Source organism: Myxocyprinus asiaticus, chromosome 24 (assembly GCF_019703515.2).
Source record: "Myxocyprinus asiaticus isolate MX2 ecotype Aquarium Trade chromosome 24, UBuf_Myxa_2, whole genome shotgun sequence".
NCBI classification, from domain to species: domain Eukaryota; kingdom Metazoa; phylum Chordata; class Actinopteri; order Cypriniformes; family Catostomidae; genus Myxocyprinus; species Myxocyprinus asiaticus.
In genome coordinates, this window is record NC_059367.1 from 19,474,820 (window position 1) to 19,499,971 (window position 25,152).

General features: G+C 39.0%; 1 protein-coding gene across 2 annotated transcripts; it reads left to right on the plus strand.

The window, feature by feature from the left end:
* The first annotated feature begins 221 nt into the window (after positions 1-221).
* srpk1a (SRSF protein kinase 1a) lies at positions 222-24,747 on the plus strand. 2 transcript variants are annotated; one of them, XM_051652473.1, is made up of 16 exons: positions 222-289; positions 966-1,020; positions 3,132-3,259; positions 3,625-3,733; positions 3,866-3,953; positions 4,146-4,233; positions 4,482-4,588; positions 6,098-6,263; positions 7,778-7,803; positions 8,211-8,427; positions 10,188-10,520; positions 11,741-11,841; positions 13,141-13,248; positions 13,352-13,421; positions 20,507-20,599; positions 22,967-24,747. In XM_051652473.1, exons 1-16 carry the CDS (start codon positions 277-279, stop codon positions 23,149-23,151), a joined length of 1,887 nt encoding a protein of 628 aa, XP_051508433.1. In that variant the 5' UTR covers positions 222-276; the 3' UTR covers positions 23,152-24,747. The 2 variants fall into 2 exon arrangements, with proteins under 2 accessions (XP_051508433.1, XP_051508434.1); XM_051652474.1 differs by lacking the exons at positions 20,507-20,599; positions 22,967-24,747 and adding an exon at positions 19,765-20,494.
* The last annotated feature ends 405 nt before the right edge of the window (positions 24,748-25,152 follow it).

The following is a 25,152-nucleotide window of genomic DNA, read 5'->3' on the forward strand; positions in this document are numbered from 1 at the left end:
CCATGGACTAAAATGCGCTTTGTCTTTGTGTGTTGAACTGAAAATTATAATTTGTAAGATGAAAATGTGCACGTCTGGCTCCGAATGAGTTTAAATTAAAACATAAACCTCATTATACGTGTAGTTTCGCAAGTGCAAACGCATGTAAACACGATTTTAACATCTTAACAACGCACACGACACGAACGGACGGTGAACACGCAGCAGTCAAAGACTCGCGTGTCCGGAGGTGCGCGCATGCGCATGGCCAGCCAAGCGGCCAACTAAGGGGCCATCATGGAGAGAAAAGGTAATCGCTTCTTTGACTTACAATATGTACCTTCTTAGAACCGTACAGTATACATATGAGGCAAGGTGACTAATTTACATCCTGCCTCAAATGAGCAGTGCAGTATTAGAGCAGACAAAGGCGCTTTTTGCCTTGTTTTTAGGACTCATATGCTGATGTCTTTAGCGTTAGCATTTAGCCACTAAGACTGCAGCTCAAGTGAGCTGATTTTATTTTCCTTACGCCTCAAAAACATGTTTTATGCTCGTTTTTATATCGCTGTTAAGCGATTTGACAATTTTGTTGTTTTCGACATACGTTAAGGGTGCATGCACGTATTTGGAGGATGAGAGTTAATAGCTTCTGTTTTTCTCTTTTCTGTTCTGGAAACTTCAGGAATGTCTTTCTTTCAGCATCATACTTGCATCCCCGTGTCCTTTATTAAAACTGATTAAAGCATAAATATCATTAAATATCCTCGTCTACACTAATTTAAGTATTAATTCCTTTTAACAATGTTTGTAATCACTTAGCTGTGTATTGTTTATATACATTACATTAGACCATCATCACCAGTCTGTCTGACTCCTGCTGTAATGTCAGGTTATATTTGGATGTCATAAAGCTCACGGGGTTTATTTATGTAACTTTTGTTCTTTTATTGTCCTCTAACTATGAACCTGTTATTTCACTCCAGTTCTGGCACTTCAGGCTAGGAAGAAAAGGGCCAAAGCCAGGAAATCGACCAAAAAGTGAGTTTTCTGCTTCATTCATTTCGTCTGCCACGGGTTTTTCAATTTGGGGATAATTAAAAATGTTTACTCTGAGAATGTTAAGACTAAACCCAAGAAGGACTGGCTATGTGTGCACATTATTGGATAATGCTTAGCAAAACTACACTGCCTGGCCAACAAATAAAAAATAAAAAAAAGTCACCATTTGGATTTAAATAAGCAGACACTTAAGAGCCTATGATTGGATCATTATTGCAGTGATTAAATATGTTTCAGCTGGCAACAATTCTTTTAACCCTAACTGATGCAGTGTGTAGCTTCTCATTTCTTAATCAACCGTGTCGGAAGACGTATCCCGTGGGCTTGGAAAAGATGTTAATGTGTATCAGAAGTGGCAAATTATTGGCCTGCATCAAGCAAAGAAAACGGCTAAGGAGATTACTGAAATCACTGGAATTGGGTTAAGAACTGTCCAACACATTATTAAAACCTGGAAGGATAGTGGTGAACCGTCAGCTTCACAGAAGAAATGTGGTCGGAAAAAAATCTTGAATGATAGTGATCAGAGATCACTAAAACATTTGAAGTCACATCGTAAAAAATCGACAGTAGAACTCACGGCTGTGTGTAATAGTGAAAGAGCATTTCCACACACACAATGCGACGAGAACTTACAGGATTGGGACTAAACAGCTGTGTGGCCACAAGAAAGCCATTTGTTAGTGAGGCTAATTGGAAAAAACGTCTTCAGTTTGCTAGGGAGCATAAAGATTGGACTGGAGCAATGGAAAAAGGTCATGTGGAGTCCAGATTTACCCTATTCCAAAGCGATGGGTGCATCAGGGTAAGAATGGGAAGTGCATGAAGCGATGCACCCGTCATGTGTAGTGCCCACTGTACAAGACTCTGGAGGCAATGTCGTGATCTGGTGTTGCTTCAATTGGTCAGGTCTAGACTCAGCAATGTTATATGGCAATAAAATGAAGTCAGCTGACTACCTAAATGTACTGAATGACCAGGTTATCCCGTCAATGGATTTTTTTCTTTCCTGACGGCACAGGCATATTCCAGGACAACAATGCCAAGATTCATCAGGCTCAAATTGTGAAAGAGTGGTTCAGGGAGCATGAGGAATCATTTTCACACATGAATTGGCCACCACAGAGTCCTGACCTTAACCCCATTGAAAGTCTTTAGGATGTACTGGAGAAGACTTTACGGAGTGGTTCGTCTCTCCTGTCATCAATACAAGATCTCGCCCAAAAATTAATGCAACTCTACATGGAAATAAATGTTGTGACGTTGCATAAGTGTGTTGAAACAATGCCACTACGAATGCGTACTGTAATCAAAGCTAAAGGTGGTCCAACAAAATATTAGAGTATGCAGTTTTTATTTTTTGGCCAGGCAGTGTCTGTTAAGGTTGTAGAAGCCATAAAATTATCTCTTATTTATGTGTTTGCCCTTTTTTTTGTGATTTTTCTTGGAAGTTGCATAATTTCATTGTTGACCATGCCATGCAAACTAACAGATACTCCTGTGGTACAGAATAAGTCATCAAGGATTTGCTCAGATTATTCTGTCTTTAGTTGACAGTTGTTGAAGCATGGCCAGTGTTCACCTCATAATATCTGTTAACATTTTGGCAGTATTATGACATCTCTTTGGAATGCATGAGCTATCAAGTTCCACTCTTTCACTTTAGTCTTTGAAATGATTGATAGGTTAAACCAAGCATGGACAGATGCTAGTCTTGTTGCAAACTTGTTACCATGGGACCAAGCCGTTATAAATAAAAAGCGTGCAACAGTTTTTGTGCAGTAGAAAACAAAATCTGGCTGTGTTGGTGTCTTTAGTATTTAGACTCAAAGCTTATTGTATGCTACCTCTTGACTGATCTTGAAACATTTCATGGGGTTACAAAATAAGACAATGCTTAGAATTGCGTCTTGCATGTGAGCAATGTAAATGGCAGGTTCTGATTTGGCTCTTAATCAGTTTTATATACTGTGTCAAAGAGGCTCTTCAGATGATGTAGGAAGAATCGGCCTATATAGACTTGCTGGAACACAAGAGTGTGCTTTAAAACGTGCCTGTTGACCTAACTGAAATGTACCGTTATCCCTCAGGCCTGCACATCCTCCACGTGGGCCGTCTCAACAGCAGCCTCCTATGGAGACCCAGATACAAGAGCCCGATGAGGAAATCCTCGGCTCCGATGATGAGGAGCAAGAAGATCCTAATGACTATTGCAAAGGTGGGAGACTTGGGTTTGTAAACGGCTTGCTGAAATGGCTTAGAAACTGCGCCTCAGAATGTGTTGCACTTTTAAAGAAGAGGCATTTCCTTGTTATGCACCAGTTTAGTTCTCTTGGTGAAACTACAATGTGTCCCTAGAAGTGCACATAACACAAATTAAATAAAATAAACTAAAAAGTAATTACTACTGTAAAAACAGGAATGCTGTTTTTTATTTATTTGATAATGGCTTGTTTGAAAATGACTAAGTCTGATCTATTGCGTGTTTAATTTCTGAGATTATAAATGCAATGTTACAAAATCAAAGGACAAGGGTTGGGCTTTCCGAATACCAGCTGAAGAATTATTTTTCTATTTGTTTAGGAGGCTATCACCATGTGAAAATAGGGGACCTATTCAATGGTAAATACCATGTGATCCGTAAGCTAGGATGGGGGCACTTCTCCACTGTGTGGCTGGCTTGGGACATCCAGTAAGACTTGAATCATGTTAAATAACAGACAAATTCTAATGTTTTAGATAGGCCTATGCATTCTTGTATACATGCTTTCTACTTTATCTTATTGAATTTTTTTGTTCTCTGTCCCTTTTTTTTTTTTCTCAGAGGGAAGCGGTTTGTAGCAATGAAGGTGGTGAAGAGTGCAGAGCATTACACAGAAACAGCTGTGGATGAAATAAAGCTACTCCGATCTGTGAGTGTTAAGAAAGCATGGGAACTGAAGTAATTTCCTCCTATGTAGATTACCCAGAAAGCAAATATTTAAGCTTTTATTGTAGGCCAGCATATTTTGATTCTTAACCTAAACTGATACATTAATTCATTGCTCAAATGTGTTGATCTTAATGGTAATACCACAATTTTTTTTTTTTTTTTTTTTTTTCAGGTCAGAAATACAGACCCTGATGATCCAAACAGAGAAATGGTTGTGCAGCTGTTGGATGACTTCAAGATCTCAGGGATCAATGGAACTCGTATCCTTCACTGTGATGTATGTGTGTGTGTGAGAGAAATGAGGTTTCTTAAGCAATTTTAAGACACCCCAAATTCTTTGAGGAATTGGGTGCTGATTTTTGATAAGGAGCTGATCTGAGATCAGGACACCAAATCTTTGATTTGCAAAAGAACAGGGCTACTGTGAGGTTTCGGTTTGGGCTTCTCCATTTATTGCTGCCAACATGTTCCATTTTTGAAGCATTTGAACCTTCACTTGACCTTTCAGATGTTTGTATGGTATTCGAAGTGCTGGGGCACCACTTGCTTAAATGGATTATCAAGTCCAACTATCAAGGCTTACCTCTGCCCTGTGTCAAGAGCATCATTCAACAGGTATTACTGCACAATCAGATCAATGTTCACGTTAGGGATGCACCGAAATGTTGGCAGTCGAAAGTTTACGACCAAAAGAGAAAAAATGGCAGAAAAACAAACATGGGGAAAAAGTGTTGTTTATGTTGTACAGTAAAGTCCACATGCCCAGAAGTGAAGTGATCGCTCTCTTGGTCATTAGTAGGGATGCATCGATATGGAAATTTTGGCCAATAAACAATTTATTATATTTGGAGGCCGATAGTAGTGATGGGCATGGGTACTCGGACGTGGCAGCAATGATTGATCATGAAAACGATGATCAGTGGTGTTCATGCATGATGTGACTTTTCACTTCAAAATTAAGTGACAATTACCTGACAACTAAACACAAACTTGTCAAAGAGGGAGCTTATTTTTAATTTTGAGATTGATTACGTTGTGGTTTTAAGGGGTATATTGATTGTCAGAGACTTCTCATAGCAACCAAACTGATATACGACGTTGCAATGCTATTGTTACGATAATCAAAATAGAGTGTAATTAACCGTGTTTTGAACACCTGTCTCTGCAAAACGTTTCCTAAACACGTTTTATTATCATTTAAAGTAAGACTCGTTAATGGATACTATTTAATAAAAGTGAATGTTTGTCACTGACTGTAAACCTCCCTGCCCTGGGCACCGACATGTTTGCGTGACGTAACGCACACCTGCATCTCGACGAAATGGGAGTTGAAGATTTCCGCACGAGTTTCCAAGATAGAAGTCTGACATAAAGTGTCATTCAGTTGCAATTTACCCAGTTGAAATGTGGAAATTCCGACTCTCCGAGTTGAATGGAACGCTTCATGAATCATCACAAGCATAAAGACACAAACTGCTCACACCTTTTAAGAGATCCTTGTCTCATACACAGAAAACACTTATGAGCATCACGTGCTCTTTAGTAGATGACAGCAGGCACAGCGCTAATTCACTTTTTAGTGTGAATCATATACAGACTACATATTTATTTGAATAGTATCCTTTTGCAGTTTAATAATCGCTGTGATTCATGTAGCGACCGGCTTTTCCGGATTGTGAATCTGCTGTCATTACGTCAGAGCAACAGAACACTTCAAAATAAAAGCTCAATTTAAATGAAAAAGGTATGACAGAAATAGATCACTACTGTATAGTTGTGTAATATTTACTGTTACTACTACTAAGTCAATAGTAACTGAAGCAATTTCTCACATCTGTGATGCTCTGTTATGCAGCACTTATAACTCCAATGTTGTATTTAGAATTGTGCTGTGAGGTTCTGTATAAAATCACTTCATTTGATAAAAATAATACAATATCATGTTGAAAATTAATTGTAATACTTTCATTTGATTAAAGTTAATTAATTTATTTAAATACAATTTTGATGATAACATTGAAAGAAACTGCTGATATGGAGTTCAGAAAAAAACAGGTGTCGACTTTGTATTGGCAAGTACTAAAGTAAAAGTATTCATCCCTATTTGTGGACTATATGTCTCAGGTTCTTCAAGGCCTGGATTACCTGCACACCAAGTGTCAAATCATCCACACAGACATTAAGCCGGAGAACATTCTCATGAGCGTTGATGAGCAGTATGTCAGACGGCTGGCTGCAGAAGCAACTCAGTGGCAGAAAGCAGGAGCTCCCCCTCCCTCTGGGTCAGCAGGTACAGCTGCTTACACACGCACACACTCTGGAACATCGTCTCATTTCAGATGTGAACACATGAAGTTTAAATGTTTAAACGACAACTCACAAATTAAAACTTTCCAAACAGCTTCAGGTGATGTTGATCGCAAAGTATGAAAGAATTATATAAAAATGTAAAATAAGTGCAGAAGCACTCTTGTTGTGAAATGAAGCGGAGCCAGAGTTGCCGTTACGCTGAAGCAAAACTTGCGTGTCGAGTGTCTTTAAAGGGAACACCCTGGCATTATATCCTTAATGCATCCTTTAATAAAGTTCAAATAATAAGGAAGCAGGTCATGTAAACAAGTATAAACTCAGAAACTGGCATTTCTCTGCGCGGTCAGCGCCACTTCTGAGTCGCATGAAGAGACCCGATCTAAGGGGGAGAAACTGCACCTGGCTGATGTACACTCTCTGAGGCGGGGACGCTCGTCCCTCGCATGCACACTCGCTGCAGCTAGATTACGTGATGGCCTGCGAGGTATTGAATCATAATATACAGTATGTGTCACTGTGTTTATCGTAAAGGAATAGGCAATAGGCTTAGATGGATCAAAGTGAACAAAAAGGTGAGAGAGGTAGTCTTAGCCCCATGTACTGCAACAAAATACATTTTTGATTTGGCTAGTTTTCCAATATAAATATATAAAACTCCTTTTTAAAACAACTTAAATTTCCTCTAGGAGCTATACTGCAGAAGAAAACATTGTTATCTGAGAATATTGAATATAACAGAAAAATCAATTATTTTAAATGATCTAAAAATCCTTAATAAAAAAAAGATTAATTCACCTGAGAAGCAGCATATAAAATTGCAGAGCTTTCAGAGAATATATCTTGAATATAAGTATATTTTGTCTGCACTGGCAGACATGTAAACATGTGAAAAATACTTAATACACTTATACACAAAATACAATACAAAATACACTTATATTCAAGATACATTCTCTGAAAGCAGTTCTTTATCATATGTTGCCTCAAGTACATTTATCTTAAGGATTTTTAGACTATTTAAAATGGAAAACAAGACAAAAACAATTAACAATAGGATTTTTAGCAGTGAATTTATTTTATTTTATTTTTTTACTGAAAGTATTTTTTCCTTTAACTCAGTGAATGTCATTTAGAGGTATTTTTAAAAGATGATTCTGTCCTCTTCATTTTTAGTAAGCACGTTTAATACAACCTTTTAACTCGAGGCACAAGCTGAATAGTCGGTTAAGAGCTAATGATTAATCGTTGCAATAATCGCCTGAATAGTCCAATAATCGTTCTAGTAATCGTTAGATTAGTCGATTTATCAAAATATCATTAGTTGCAGCCCTAATTACACCACCTTTTCCCTGACACCTCATTTTTTAGCTTGTTCTCTTACTCTAAGCACAACTTGTTGGATCACTTTCACCCTGCAGCATTATTCTTAATGATGATGTTTGCGCTTTGAGCTGTCATTGGCCCAATGTATCATGTTGATCTTTTCTCTTTCAGTGAGCACTGCCCCAGCTCCTAAACAGGTAAATTTTTCCTTGCTCTGTAGCACAATTTCACAATCTTTATTTTTCATTTTTAGTTATTATAATTAGAGCAGTTTTAATAGCTGTAATAAAGGGTAATTTTTATATAATTTTCAATAAAATCATAATAAAATATTGACCTTTTTGAGCAGCTATTTACAGCTTGTTTTTTTTGTTAAAACATTTCTGTTAAAGGAATTCTTCAGTAAAAAATGTTTTTTATTTGTGCTTGTTAATAATAATGTAATTCCTGTGGGTAGAGTTGGCTCCATGTAAGCAGTGCTTTCCACTGAAAGTGTATTTACTGTGAAATCTCTCTGTTCTTTTAACAAACTGATACTAAGTTGTAAATAACCTGGAATGTTCCTTTTTAAGACATTTTTGGTTTTTACCATGCTCTTCCTCAGGTGCCCAAAATGTCAAAAAACAAGAAAAAGAAGCTAAAGAAGAAGCAGAAGCGACAAGCAGAGCTCCTGGAGAAATGCATTATGGACTTGGAGGAGATGGAGATCGGACCTGAGGGCAAAGAGGAAGAGGAGTATGACCCAGAATCTCCCAAATCCCCCTCCTGTGCCCCGCTCAGACAGGCATCACTGCAGGACATCGCTACTGAGGACACAATAAGTTAGTTTCTGTTTGTATGTAAAATGTCTTATAGTATTTGTTAGTCATTGTGATTCAGTTGTACAACCCCAATTCCAAAAAAGTTGGGACAGTATGGAAAATGCTAATAAAAACAAAAATGAGTGATTTGTAAATTATATTCACCCTTTGCTATATTGGAAGCACTACAACTAAACATTCTATGTTTTAACCTGTGAAATATATATATATTTTTATGTATAGTCATTTCAAATCAGATGATTGCAACATGCTCCAAAAAAGTTGGTACAGTCGAGTGTTTAACACTGTGAAACAACCATTTGTTCCAATAACACTTAAGCATTTGGACGCTGAAGACACAAGTTTAAGTTTAGAAAGTGGAATTTTCCTCCATTTATCCATTATCTAGGTCTTTAGCTGCACAGTTGTATGGGGTCTTTGTTGCTGTATGGTGTACTTCATAATGCGCCACACATTTTCAGTTGGAGACAGGTCAGGACTGCAGGCAGGCCAATCCAGCACCCAAACTCTCTGCTTACACAGCCATGCACTAGAAATCTGGGCAATATTTGGTTTGTAGTTGTCCTGCATGAAAATGCAGGGATGTCCCTGGAAAAGATGGTGCTGGATGGCAATATGTTGCTCAAATTTTTACATATCTGTCTGCATTCATGGTGTTCTCACAGATGTGCGAGTTACCCATGCCATGGGCACTTACACACCCCTGGCCCATACAGACACTGGCTTTTGGACCTGACACTAATAACAGCTTGGATGGTCCTTTCCCTCTTTGGCCCGGAGAACACGATAGCTTTGTTTTTCAAAAACCATTTGAAATGTGGACTCTTCAGACCAAAAAACACAGTTCCACTGTTCTGCTTTCCATCTAAGATGAGACAGACCAGAGAAGTCGGCAGCGCTTCTGAACCGTGTTGTATGGCTTCTGCTTTGCATTGTAAAGTCTTAACTTGCATATATGGATACAGCGGCGAGTGTTGTTTACTAACAAAGGTTTACTAAAGTTATCCCAAGCCCATGTTAATGATATCCATTACAGATGAATGCTGTTTTTTTTGTTTTTTAAGACCGTGACGTCTGAGAGATCGGAGATCACACGCATTCAGAAGTGGTTTATGTCTTGCCCTTTACGCACCGAAATTTGACCAGATTCCTTGAATCTTTTAACTATATCGTGCACTGTAGTGGGTGAAATGTCCAAAATCCTTCCAGTTTATCTTTGGGGAACATTGTTCTCAAAGTGCTGGAATATTTGCTGAAGCATATTGGAAAATGGACAAGTCTTGAACGATCCTTGCTCTTGAAGGACTAGGCTGTTTTTGGAGTCTCCTTATACAGTACAATGACACAATTGCCTCACCCATCTCCTGTTTCACATCGCCTTATTTCAACTCGTCAAATTGTTATTAGTCTTAAATTGCCCCTGTCTCAACGTTTTTGGAGCGTGTTGCAATCAACTGATTTAAGATTACTGTACATTTTCAAAACAACAATGAAATTCACAAGGTAAAACATCATATAATGTGTAGTTGAAGTGCTTTCAATATAGCAAATGATGAATATAATTTACAAATCACTCCTTTTTGTTTTTATTAGCATTTTTATACTGTCCCAACTTGTTTGGAATTGGGGTTATAAAAAATGGCTTTAATTAGTGATTGTAATTATACATATCTGTTATTTCATTGTGGATAGATTGCTGAGGCAAGCTTTAACAAATTCCCATTATGTCCCTCTTTTAATCCCTACATCTCTTGTAATAGTGGAGACCAGAGAGAGACTAACTTCAGATGCTTCACTGGAGCTTAACTGTAACGGCTGCCTGCACACCAGTCAAACACAGCCTGAGGAGAACATTCATGGAGACCAGCGACAAGCCCAACTGCAGGAAGACCACCATAATGCAAACGCATGTGCACGGGATGTGACTCAGAGCATGTATGAGTATTGTAATGGGGCAGAGTCCCCAGAAATTGACCAGGCCGCCTACAGTAATGGCACCTCAGGCCAAGAGCAGTTGGAGGAAGGAGAGCTGCACCCTGGGGGGGAAGATCAGCAAACGTCTAGATCCAGAGCTAGAGAACAGAACAAGAACGGTCAGTGAGAGGCATGGGTGGCTTGGTTCATGGACAGAGTTCAAAGGATTTTCAGTTGAAAATGTAGGATTGATTTTGGTCCAAGCTTAACCTATAACTGGCATTGCAATCTTAGTAACTTTGATGTTTTAGGCCAGCTAAAAGGGTTAAGTTCAACTTTATTGTCAGACTCAGAGTCCATTAGCAAACATACAACATTATAACACACTGACTAGATACGATACATACAATAAAAATAGAAAAAAGATATTGCCACTTTTTATAAAAGAAAGTTATACCAATGTTTCCACAGAAGTGACTGTAGTATCGTACAACACTAAGCATAGGATTTGACAGCAGCATAATAATGGCATTCTGAGAATAAACCAGTCGACAGAAGTTTATACATCAGATTTCTCAATAGAGCCTGGAAAGTGTTCACTTGCATTACAAAACAAGTCACTTGCACTACACCACCTAGGTTTTTTAAGCAAGATCCGCCTACAGTCATTATAGGCAACCTGAAGCTTGTGTAGGCTCGCCTTTTTAAACTTAGCCACCACAAGGGAGCAGTGTAGAGAGGAGTGCAATATGCTCTAAAGAGACATATCTTAACATGATCTGAACACATGTAGAATTTTCTTGCCAACATTTTAGCTGGAGCATATAACATACGACGCTACCTATACACATCATCGTCATCATACATTTGATCGGTAATGAAGTGCCCCAGATATTTTGTTTTATACAGTTAGCACAAATTCACAAAAATTCTGACGTAATTTACTCGCCTTCATGTCTTTCCAAAATTTTATTTCTTTGTTCCGTGGAACACAAAAGGAGATGTTAGGCAGAATGTTAGGGACTGACCTGCCTCAGTCACCATTATATTTCATTGTTGGAAAAAAGATGCAATGAAAGTGAATGGTGACAGACTGTTGGTCCCTGCCTGCTCCTTTTTCATAAAGGTATTTAATCTGTTTGTGCTCAATGGAAGAAAATCTTAAGGGTTTGTAACAACATAAGTGTGGGTAAAGGATGGCAGGATTTAATTTTGGGTAAACAATCCATTTAACTGTATGTATTCATGTAGATGGTTTGGTAAACTGTATAATCCATTGCAGAGACTACTGGAAAAAGTTGATTATAAAGCAACATGCTACATGAGGCAGCTCAAACTTGCATCCAAATGCAATACATCTTCATCTTCTATCAGTCATCACATCCTTCCTCTCTTATAGGCAAGTTATCAGCTGGAAGCCTATTGGTCAATCCACTAGATCCACTCAATTCTGACAAGATCAAGGTCAAGATTGCTGACCTGGGCAATGCTTGCTGGGTGGTGAGTCTTAATTTTGCCCTTCAGTTTAAAATGGCATAATTTTAATAGAATCTTAAGCAAAAAAAAAGAAAAAGTACAGCAGTGTCTATATTAATATTACTCTTTTGAATAAGCATTTGTTTGCATATTGAAGTATGCAGCACAACTTTTAGTTTTACACACAAACTTGCTGGAACATCTTGAATGCTTAAGTCATTTTCAGTTTCCTTTTATCCAATTATTTTGATTGAGGGATGCACTGATGTATTGGCTGCCGATATTTATCGGCCAATTATTGACCACATTAAAACCATCGGCATGTCTGTTATTAGCATGAAAACACGGATATGAAAGCTGTTTTATTAGAAACACAATTTGTAAAAACTGTGAATTCAAATGCACAACCCAGAAATAAGTAACAATATATAGAAGGGTTGGCACTCCTAACATGTAATATTTAATGCGTAAAAACCATCATAATAGGATGTGACAGTTGTGAAAGTGATACTTACCTATTGGCTAGATGATGAGGGAAACCATGTAAAACTTTTTTGAAACCAGCAGAAACTGATTGATTGAATTAAGATTGAAATTGCAATATGGTCTTGAGCAGTTACTAAACCTTAAAAGGCTGCGTTTTAAAACAGTCTGCATTCAGCACTTCAGTCAGCACTGTGTGAGCAAATGCCACCATCTAGCGGTGTGGAGGGCATTATTCATGATCTTACACCACTAAAATAAAGAATTTTAAAAGTTTTTTTTTTTTTTTCTCCTTTGGTTAAAACTTATTATTCCATGATGTGGTTGACACAGCCGTGGAATTGCCCAACATATGCATGGTATGAATTTGCAATGTTTTATCATATACAGTACATACATGTAGAATGTGAGTTATGTTGATTTGAACTGCAAAAACCGAACAAATGCAAACATTTTTTAGAAGTACAAAATAACATTTTGTTTTCATATATATCACCATCAAAAGTAGTTAAGTAGTTACAAAAGTAGTATCTTTATCTTTCATTGTGGCTCTTTAAATTGACGTTGACCTGAGTTCAACAGATCCTATCCATGTTTAATGGAAATTATATTTTTGTTAGAACAGTAAAAAAGCTTTTGTACCTCCTTTGTAAATTTTTAAAACATAAATCTAGTTTTAGTAAAACTGATCTGATGACAAGATAAGGTTAGTGGCAAAATATAGTTATCGGTATCAGCTTATAATATTTTGTTAAAATGGAATTGGACAAAAAATGTCATATCGGTGCATTCCTAGTTTTGATATTGAGCTGGTTATCCATATGATTTTCTGTCCTTCAGCACAAGCACTTTACTGAAGACATTCAGACCCGACAGTACCGCTCTCTGGAAGTGCTGCTGGGCTCAGGGTACAGCACACCGGCTGATATATGGAGCACAGCCTGTATGGTGAGAAACAGACCTCACTTAATAAACAGATGAGCCGATTTGAGTGATGCTGTAATAATTCAGGTCTTGACCTTGGATTGGATTGCTCTGCTTCTCTCTTTAGGCGTTTGAGTTGGCCACTGGTGATTACTTGTTTGAGCCCCACTCTGGTGAAGATTACTCCAGAGATGAAGGTATCATGGTTTATTTCTCCTCTCTCTTTCTGCTTACTAGTCACAATTTTCTGACTGAAATCCCATTGTCCCAATGAGGTTTCTTACATTACACATGTTGAAGAAAGTTGTACATTGGCCAATTAATCTGGATTGAACTGCATGGTTTTGATTTGTGCAGATCCTAAACACTTAATGTGGCAATTTACAAAGTCATTTTATTGTCTTTTTTTCTTAACTGAAATGTTTGGATGTTGCAGTGTTTTAAAGGTTGTAGTCCTGTGGTTGTTTCCCTGCTAACAATAAGAGCCTCCTTTTTAATCAGCACAGAGATTGACTGTCCAGTCTCTTGCACTTCCTCTCCACCTCTCTCCCTCTATTTCCAACTCTTTTATTCATTCATCCTTGTTTCGTTTTTTCCTCTTGGGCCTCTATTCTTAATCGTTTCAGTGACATGTAAAGAGTAACATCAACTAAGACAGAAAAAACATCCTTCTGCCTGAGAAATTGAGTGTGTGTGTGTGTGGAAAGAATTTGCCAGGTTAATTTATTACCCATCAGTCAAGTTAAGTTAGCTTTTTCTGGGACATTCTGTCATCTCTGACTTAATTGTGTTTGCATGAGAACGGGAAAAACTGTTTAAACATGATCAGGATTTGCAGGTGCAAACACTGTCAATAGAATGCTACTTTTTAAAATAATACATCCATGAAATCCAATCCAATGGAGTGTTAATCATGACTTGACAAGGAAAAAAGCTACAGAGGTTAAATATGAAAGTTTTGGTAGGACATTGTACACTGAGGTGATTTCACTTTAACAAGGTTCAGTGCTTTTGCAAGGTATTTAACAGAAGTGCATCTGGTGTCAAACTGGAGAGGCAGCCAGAAACCAGTAATTGCATTATACTTTGAACACACTTACTGATTGTTTGTGGTATTGTTTACTGTGTTCTTGTGTAGACCACATTGCACCGATAACAGCTGATGTAATGTTTTTAAACATTGTGTGAACAGAATTGGGTCACACTTTGATCCTCTTCCCTTTTAAATAGTTTCAAGGAGGAAGGCAGTTATTTAATTTTCAGATTGATGTACAAAAGTCTACAGTCATCAAGGTTCTCTACAAGGTTTTACCCACACTGAGCTCTCTTGTTCTCACGGTGACTAACCACTCCATCATTTTGTCTTTCTATCCTTTGGCTTGCTCATTCCATTCTTGCTGTGTTTTCACACAGGGGAAACACCCAGTGTCATGTCTCCTCTGCAGCTATTGCTGTGATCACTTATTTAGCTGTCACTGCAGATATCTTCACCGCTGAGTACAGCGTTGCTGTATGATGATAAAGCGTAAAGATGGCGCAACAAAAATCAGCACACCGTTTCTTGCAATTATACTTTTAATCCAAGCACAAATGTGACATTTCGAGCAGAATTCTCAGATATTTTAGTGGAGTATCTGTGTTAACTACTGCAGATGTGTGTGTGCTTTTGCATTTTGATATCAGGCATACTGAAGAAGTTCAGATGTCTTGTGCATGTACCTGCATGTAAATGGAGAAGTTTAAAACATTTTCAAATGCTTGAACATTGAAACTACCAGTGTAATGTAGTCGAAAGTGGACAAATCTCAAAGTGTTTCGAACCCCATTTTCACCCATATTTAGATGGTCTGAAACGGATGTTAATACCAGGTGCAAATGGGGCCACTGACAAATTTTAATCATCCTGACTAGTGGTCGACCAATATGGTTTTTTTTTTTAATGGCTGATGCCGATATCCAGAGTGCATGGTGGCAGATAGGCCAATACAATGCAGATATATCACACAACTGAATATAGTAAATAACAAACCTAAAATTGCTAAAAACCAAAAACTCTTATTTAGCACTATATTTACTCAATTTTACACAAAACTAAAAAAAGATTGTATTTTAAATGGTAGATAACAGAAATCTGAAGAAACTGCTTAGTCATCAAATTTTATTAATTTATTTGTACATGAAGAAATCATTAAAATATATAAGAAAGAAGGAAATAACAGTGGCATGTCTATATTAGCAATCGCATTTACTCAAAAAACAGTGAATCAAATCAATTGTACATGCAATGCATAGTGAATAAGACATTTACTTGCGCTTTTACCTTGGGCTGCATCCGAAAACGTAGGCAGCTTACTTGCTACTTAGCTTCCTAATCAGTTAATTGTTTAACTGACAGCTGTTTTAAATGAATGGCACTCTTAAGGGAACTGGTCTCTGAACAGTTTGAAAAGCACCTTATTTTCAACCTACCTCTGTATACAGCCTCAGGAGGCAGCATTTTCCTGGTTTTGGACGCAGCCTTGAAGTTGCACTCGTGCTAGTGGGGATCCAGCGCAAGCAGCAGCAATCTCCTCCCAGTTTAAACTACCTGGATCGCCTGCTTTGTTACAGGTCAGACCGTCATGATTTGTGAATGAGAGGAACTTTTGATCCTGAAGTTTTTGATTCTGGCTGATAGTATACACGCTTCAGAGGAATATATTATGAGCGCTCGACGGGAAGAAAACGTCCCTGTTACGTACGTAACCTCGGTTCACTGAGACGAAGGGATTGAGGCATTGCGTTTACTAACGCATATGGGGGAGTGTCCTTCCACACGACCTAGTTGAAACCACTCTACAATAACGCCAATATTCTAATATTGGCTATGGAGTTTCAGCCCTGCCCTTTTAGACACGAAGCTCTTCGCTGTAAAATTCCTCTGAATTTTCTGACAGAGGGACAAGGAGCGCATCGCACGCACCTCAAAAGAACTCCGAGTCATTTAGTGTGGCCAGCATTCGCAATGTCTCATTCCCTTCGTCTCAGGGAACCAACATTACATATGTATTCGAGATGTTAACTTACGACTCGGTACACTTGACATTGCGTTTGACTCATATGGGGAACAGAATCCCATCACGCTGCACTACACGACATAACCTTCCAGAGAGGAAACATGACACCGCAGTCCCATGGGACGGTGACCGACATGAGTATGCCACAAGAGAATGACCCTCATGTTGGGCCAGGAGGGGAGCACTCGGAGTGAATATATGAACAATAGTCATATAGTATGAATTAACCCCTTCATGAACCAAGCCGGGAAGGGAGTTTATGTATAATGAAAGTGCTTGTGACTTTGGTCAATTACAACGGCCTGAATGCAGGCGGTTGTGTAAAATTATGGGGAGCCTGTACTTAAAGGGAGGGGCATAAGTATATGTTCGGCAAATAAAATACAGCTGCTCTAAACAGAGAGGACTTGTGAAGAGAGAGACGTAACGTTTAGGTTGTAAAACCTCGCAAATGTGTTTTGAGAATACCATCCTGCTGCAAAACATATGTCTTGTAAAGATACACCATTCATCCATGCCCATGAGGAGGCCATGCCTCTAGTTGAGCGTGCTTTAACACCAATTGGGCAAGTCTTACCCTGTGACTCATAAGCCAGGGCAATCACATCAACGATCCAGTGAGAAAGTCTTTGCCTGGAGATGAACATTCCTTTCGTGCGTCCTCCATAGCACACAAAGAGCTGATCAGACAGTCTGAAATGGCGGGTGCGCTCATCGTATGTGTGTAGCGCCTGCACAGAGCATACCAAATTCAAGGATTGTTCCTCATCCGAATTAAATGGAGGGAAGAAGTCTTGAAGGTGAACCACCTGCACTCTGAAGGCCGTGGTTAGAACCTTAGGCACATAGCCTTTTCTGGGTTTGACAGTGGCTTTGAAAGACCGAGGCCAAACTCCAGACATGAATTGTCAATTGATAGGCCAGAGCCAGCAGTAGTGCGGTCTTAATGTAGAGCATGGGCAAATCAACAGAGTCCAAAGGCTTGAAGGGGGGCCCTGCGAGCGCTTTTAGGACCAGAGTTAGGTCCCAAGTCGGGACTGTAGCCAGCCGAGATGGATTTAATCGTCGCATACACTTTGAGCGTTGATTGAGTGAGTCCTGCATCTAATCGCTTTTGAAGAAATATGAGAATTTCATGTATGGGGCAGTTTACTGGGTCTTTGAACACATTCCATTTTAGCACATAGAGGTGTCTCGTGGATGGCACTCTGGCCTGTAGAATGGTGTTCATGACTGAATGCATCAGTTCTGGCACATTTAGCATGCTCAGTTCAAAGGCTACACATGTAGGCTTCGCAGCTCTGGCTGGGGATGCAAAACCGTGCCTTGTGTTTGAGAGAGAAGATCTTTCTTCAGCGGTATGTCTCATGGAGGCCCGTCCAGTATTTCTACCATCTCCTGAAACCAGGACTGATTGGGCCATTTCGGCGCAATTAACAGAACTGTTTCCATGTCCACTTGGACTTTGGCAGAATGGAGGCGCACCGGGGGAAGCGCATACTTGTTTCGCCGGCCATACGTGGGCCAGCGCGACATGGCAAAATATATACGCCACAACTGTCATGTTGTCCTAATGAATCGGAATGTGGTGATTCACAATTTTGGAATGAAAAGCTTTCAAAGCTAGAAAGACAGCCAGTAGCTCTAGGCGGTTGACATGTCACGGCTGTTGCGCACCTGTTTCCAGGTGTCGAAAGTCGGGTGTCCATTACACACCGCACCCCAACCTGTGTTGGATGCATTTGTGGTCAGCACTTTCTTTCTGAAACTTGACCCAGCATAACACCCTGTTGGTAGAAGGCTGGCGCTATCCATGGTGCTAGAGCAGCCAGACAGTGGCGAGTTACTGCGATGCACATGAAAATGAAATGACTTGAGTGGTAATGTTTTTTTTTTTTTTCAGTTTGAACTGAAACACCGAAGAATGGTCTGTACGCGCTCGTTCATGAGGTGCGTACGCATTAACTCCTAAAAAGGAGATTTACTGGCTGGGGAAAAGTGTGCTTTTCACCCAGTTGACATTAGACAAGATTTTCCATATGGCAAAGCGACAAGTCTCTGCGTTCACTCAGTAGTGCCTCTGATTGGCTCGTAATAACCAATCGCTGAGGTAGTTCACACACCTTTCATTTTCAGTGGGGCGAGCGCCGCATCGATACATTCCTTGAATGTGCGGGCAGCCAGAGACAGACTGAAATGAAGAACTTTAAATTGATACACAGTTCCCTCGAACGCGAATCTAAAAAGCCGCCTGTAATGTGGTGCAATTGGTACATGAAGTATCCGTCCTTCATATCTATTGACGCAAATCAGTCCTGAGGATGGATGTGTGATCAGATCTGTTTCCGAGTTAACATTTTGAATGAATCGTGTTTTTGCGGCGCACCCAAGGCATAACCGTTTTTTTTTTTCCCCATGATCCACATTAGAGAGGACGTAATCGCTGTGCGGGTGAGCTGAATGGGGCGCGTGCCAGGATTTTGACCGATCGTTATGAACTTCAGGGAAGAAGGGGGCAGATCTATGGGACGCGGTTGCTTGATGGCATCCGGACTGCAGGAACCATTCATCAAGGAGATTCGACTGCCATTGAAAGAACGCGAAGCATCTCCTTGTCAGTGGCATGTATGCGCTCCTCGCCTTCTCTAGGGAAAGGGGCAGTAGTGTCATCCACTGACCACTCGCCTGATGCAGCGAGAGACATGACGACATCATCATCATCATCCCCAGTGTCAGAACCGTGGAACAGGACAAGGCTGTGCAGTGAGGGCAGCTGTCTCCATGAGAACTGACAGTGAATGCAGCTCTCATGCTGATTTGACGGCGGGATGTACCTCTCGCACAAGGAACACTTGTGGAACGACATCTTTAAAAAGACGCGAACATGTAAGTGGCTTTTTTAGTTTATAACGGTCTCGAAGGAGGAAAAATCTGAGGAATGGTGTTTACGCGCCTGCTTTTATAGCGAACAGCGAGCGGTTGTGAGGTTTATTACATCTGTTTAAATGAGATGTGCATATTTGCAGATGGTATATGATATTAGTTTTATTGATATTTACCTTCTCATTAGACAAGTCAGTTAAAAGTTACAGGGAACTGTTGTGGAGAGAGAGGGAGAATGAAACAGATGAGCACTTTAGCATTATGAGCTCAAATGTGTCTGCCGCAGCTCTGATATGCGGACTGTTTAAGTGACAGTGTTGCACTATTATTGTAGTAACTCTGCACGTAACAACAAAACAAACCGTGACTGGTTGTTTACATGTCTCAGTCGCTTCACATGCAAGCAGGCGCTTTTTAGGCAAATTTATCAGCCTCAGCGACATATCGGTCGACCACTAATCCTGACCCACTTTATTGGAGTTTGTACCTTTCAGTCTCTTTTAGGACCTTGTCCATGTTCTTTCTGTTTTACTCCATTCTATGATCCTGTTTTTTTTTTTTTTTTCTCTCTCTCTATCTGATCTCTCTCTCTCTCTCTCAGACCACCTTGCTCTGATTATTGAGCTTTTGGGTCATATCCCCTGTCACTATGCTCTGAGTGGGAAATTCTCACAGGAATATTTTAGCAGGAAAGGTATGCCTGTCAATCAGGTAGAGCCCCACCCTGAGGGAGGAGTGTAAGGGGAGGAGTTGTGATTCTAGCAGCTCCATTGACCGCACATCCTTGTCACACCTACTGGTGTATTTAGAAATTTTCTGAAAATAAACGGTAAAAAAAAAAAAAAAGTTATACATGTTTGAACTACATTCTCAAGTCTGAAGCATTTTCAATATGGCGGACACCAGCTTTGATCATAATTTAAGTGACTCACAAGTAAACTGTCCTCTGTTTCTGCTGATTGGCCCTCAGCACAATAGATGAAGTGTTTACAGCTTCAAAATCAGAGTAGTGTGGCATGACCCTGTTGAATGTGCTTGAAGCACTACCAGGGACTGCAGAAGCTCGAAAACAGACTTCTGCTTCATGCCAGTCCAATTCTTCTCAGAAATTTTAATCTAATGAGTCTCTGATCTCTAAAGAGTTTCAGGCTGTGACTGTTATCTTTGTGCTGTGAGGATATAGCAGCTGCTCCTTCCCTTTCCCCTCTTCTCTCAGGTTGGGTAAATTGCTGTATTAACACTGATCAATTTGTCTTGTTTCATCCACCCTGTCCTCCCCTCCATCTCACAACCCCACTCCCTGCACAACATCCCTGTCTGTGTGTTGCTGTGTGTGATGGTAGACCACATTGCTTTGATCATTGAACTGCTGGGGGCAGTCCCGCGCAAACTCGTACTGACCGGAAAATATTCCAAGGAGTTTTTCACCAAGAAAGGTAACGCAGCCTTTATGAATATCTTATTTGCCATTAAATGGTGCACAGTATAAAAAAAAAAACTGTAGTACCAGACAGCTTTTAAAAGATGGTTTCATTTCAAAAGGTTAAATTACATTATAAGCTGTGTGCATTTAACGAGTGTCCATTAACATATGCGTAAATGTATTTCTAAACTTCTAAAACTAAAGCTTTATGTATTGATTTATCTGTGTATGTTTATATTTAGGAATGTTTTAAAGTCAACATGAAATCATAATTGGCTGTTTTCTTTCTTAATAAACATTTCTGGTCTTAATGTGCACATTAACCAATAGCCCATGCTGCCTATGTGACATTAGCCGAAAAAGAAAGTCATTAGTCTTTCAAGTTATCATGTTTTGATGAGAGATTATAGATTTTATAGATAGCTATTTTGGCATAGATTTAGGCTACTGTTGTATAAAATCAGGCAATTAGTTAAACCTAATGTAATGGGTTGCAGAAATAATAGCAAATAATACATTTCAAGTTTTACAAAATAGGGATACGTAGAGGATCTCAAGGGTGAACATGACTTTCCAAATCCTGTTTGAAAAGCCTCCTTGGTGCTGCCACTGTTTTAGGAGGAGAGTAGTACTCCATTAACAACTGCAAACTTGCATTCAGGTCTGGCTCCATTTCGATATGGAACATTCATTTATAATAATCTATGTTTTCAATAGATAAAATCAACACCCTACATTTTTTTTTTTCTCTCTTGTTGAATATCCTGTTTCACTTAAAGGGATAATTCACCCAAATATGAAAATTCTCTCATCATTTACTTACCCTCATGCCATCCCAGATGTGTACGACTGAGCACAAATGAAGATGTTTAGAAGAATATCTCAGCTCTGAAGGTCCTTAAAATGCAAGTGAATCAATGTTTAGTCAATGTCTTCAGTTGGTTTTGGGTGAGAACTGACCAAAATGTAACTCCTTTTTCACTGTACATCTTGTCGTTGCAGTCTCTAGGCACGATCATGATTTCAAGCTTGATTACACTTCCTAGCGACTGACAAGTGCAGAGTGCTAGATGGCGCTATTGGAAGTGTAATCAAGCTTGAAATCATGATTGCCAAGGAGACTGCTTTCAAGATGTACAGTGAAAAAGGAATTACATTTTGGCCTGTTCTCACCCAAAACAAACGGAATCGGTTCAGAAGCCATTGGTTAAACCACTGGAAGCGTATGGATTACTTTTATGCTGCCTTTTTATATCCTTTTTTAGCTTTTGGAGTTTTGGTCACCTTTCACTTGCATTGTATGGACCTACAGAGCTGAGATATTCTTCTAAAAATATTTGTTTAGCAGAAGAAAAAGTCATACGCATTTTGGATGGCATGAAGGTGAGTAAATGATGAGAGAATTTTCATTTTTGGGTGAATTAACCCTTTATAAAAAGCCCATGCAATTTTGTGAAAAAGGTTGTGGCTGAAGGGTATTGTTTGACACGAGTTGAGTGCCGTATTACTTTTATAATATGGTTACCACAAAAAAATGTTTCTTATGTTTTAGTAAAATCATTAAATGCAAAAGAGCTGTGTCCCAAATGACGCACTATATACTATACACTATGCACTCGGCCATTTAGTGATACAAAAAGTAGCTCAGTGATGAGGTCATAGCTGTGCTCTATCATGACTACAGCACGGCTATTGACTGGCCAGCATCCAGGACCAAAACTATCAGCTTTGTAATTAGGAATATGTCAGATTATGGAAGTAAAATGCATTGTGAATACTGTTTCATGTTGACTTTAAGTGCCTTCTGTGAGGCAGCAAATACTTGTTAATGTTGTTATCACTGTTGTTGCAAAATGTAAAAATATGGTACACAATGTATGTTGTGTACACTAGAGGTCGACCGATTGTGGATTTTGCTGATACCGTTACCTAAGGTGGTGTAAAAGGCTGATAACCGATTTACTGACCGATTGTTTTTAAAATAAAAAAAGTTTGTAAATCAATTTTAAAGTCTCTGTGACGGGGACAGACATAGAAGCTACAAGAGTTCAAAATGAATAAAATCCCAGATGCAGTTTGTGCAGCCAATAATAACAAGAAAAAAGAATTATTTGGGCAAACGTGGGACTTTTTTCTATATAAAATACAGTTTTTATTTCACCTCTACAGGCCGTTGCTATACTGTAGAACCAACCTGTTTTAACTGTTTTAATTCTCCAGCATCTAACACAGAGTAATACAAAATTATCCGATTACAGATAAGAGTTTCAAAAAGCAACTATCGGCACCAATTAATCTGTAAAACCGATATATCGGCTGACCTCTAGTGTACACTACATAAATGTACCTAAATATTTACTAATCAATGTGCTTTCTATAGGTGACCTGAAGCACATTACTAAGCTGAAGCCGTGGGGTTTGATGGATGTACTGATGGATAAATACGAGTGGTCTCGAGAGGAGGCTGAGACCTTCACTGATTTCCTGCTTCCTATGCTGGAGCTCTTGCCAGAGAAAAGAGCCACAGCTGCCGATTGTCTGCAGCACCCTTGGCTTGCCCTCTAGTGTGTTTTCTGCATCACTGCACCTACTTCAGGCCATCTCTCACTAAACTCAAGAGACTGCAACAGATCACTTTCCAATTTTTAGAGCGTATGGGGGTAGTTATTTTTCTTCTGTTAATCTGAGTGGTTTCTAATGCTTGGTTCATCAGAGGAATAGTACATTTGTCCTTTTTGTTCTTGCTTTTTTGTTTGACTGAAAGTGTTGAGAGGTTTTCTTATGGGTCACAACTTCTGTGATCTCTATACCATCTCTCTTATTATGGCAAAGGATGAAATGGTGACCCCAGATATGTCGCTTATTGTCTTGTTTATATACCTGTGTATTTTCAGATGTTATAAAACATAAAAATAGGGGTGTATATAAAAAAGAAAGTTCACTCCACCTGAGAGCTAACTGCTTGGACTGCAGTATGATGCATAGGAAATCCTTTTGTTACGTGTAGTTTCCTGAGTCGGGAAGGAATGGTGGTTTATGGAAAGGGAATTGTTTTGTTTAACTTATGACTGTAGAGTATATAAATTCAAATTATTTCAGTTCTGTCAAGTTCTCCCCACCTGTGTTTCTCTCAACTATGAAAGTGTGTGTGTGTTTGTGTGTGTGTGTGTGTGTGTGTGTGTGTGTGTGTGTGTGTGTGTGTGTATTAGTTCAGTAGGTTTTGATCTTGTCTGTCTCAGATTTGATTTTTAAGAACTAGTCTTCTCTCCCATGAGTTAGTGCATAATTGTGTACAAGATGCTTCCATGCAAAGTGAGTAACTGGTAAGGGCCACAAAAATGAGATTTCTTGCGGGAGAAAAAAGAAACATTTATTGTCTGATAGTGTGTGTGCGAGTGCGTGTGTGTGTGAGCACGCATGTGCACGTGTGTCTGTATATATGTGTACCAAAGAGTTTGCCTTGATCTGTATATTACAGCCATGTACAGTTTTTAAAAGAAATCCTACTATTGCATCTGAGCTAAAATTATTTAGCTGGATAGAAGTGTTTTAATAAAGTATTTGGAGGATGGGTGAACCCATTGTCTGTCTAAATGTTCTCAAATAAAAAACAAATGAACAAATGGAGGTGAATAAACTGGTAACTATTGGTTAACTTTAATGCGCACAGTGCTTTTGGATAGTAAGAAAAATAATATTTGCCATAAATAATGGATGTCATTTAGTGCACAGAAAATTAACAAGAGTGCTAGAAGACAATTTCAGATTTGATCAAATTGTGAGCGGGTCATTTGGAATTGAATTTCCACTTCAGTGTTCAGTCCAGGCTTCATCTGTAAACATGGAAACATTCCATTAGAATTGGGAATTTTGTATTGTATTTTGATTGTAAATGCAATCCAAGAATAAGGTTTATAAAGATGGAAACAAAACTTTAGGATAATTAATTTACAGACAGCCAGTTGGGATTCTTTTGGAGAATTTTACAAACTTTCCTGCTTTCACTTGTGACTTCATGACTTAATAAAGTAATTATGATTTAATCTCAGTTCCTTAAAGGGATATTTCAACCAAAAATGACAATTGTCTCATTTACTCACCCTCTTGCCATCCCAGATGTATATGACTGATTTTCTTTTGCTGAACACAAATAAAGATTTTTAGAAGAATATCTCTGCTCTGTAGGTTCATACAGTGCAATTGAATGATGACCAAAACTCCAAAATCTCCAAAAAGAAGATAAAGTCAACATAAGACTCCAGTGGTTTAATCAATATCTTCTGAAGTGATCCAGTTGATTTTGGGTGAGAACAGACCAAAATATAACTACTTTTTCACTGTACCAGAGTTTCCGCTAAGACATTCTGGTGCTAGCCAACATGTCCAGAAATGATTGAGTTTGCCAGGACAAATTGAAAAAGTGTCTATTTTGCACTGTAAACGCAATGGACTACGCGTAATAATGCAATATAGGCTAATAATGATGCAATCATGTCAAATCAATAATAAACGTTTTTTCATATCTGCTTTTCATTTTAAAAAATGCTGTCATTTAAAAAAAAAATT

Excerpts from the sequence above, each read along its gene's own strand:
- srpk1a (XM_051652473.1), top strand. Across the intron at positions 3,260-3,624 it reads TCCTAATGACTATTGCAAAG|GAGGCTATCACCATGTGAAA; the intron begins GTGGGAGACTTG and ends CTATTTGTTTAG. Across the intron at positions 7,804-8,210 it reads CTGCCCCAGCTCCTAAACAG|GTGCCCAAAATGTCAAAAAA; the intron begins GTAAATTTTTCC and ends GCTCTTCCTCAG.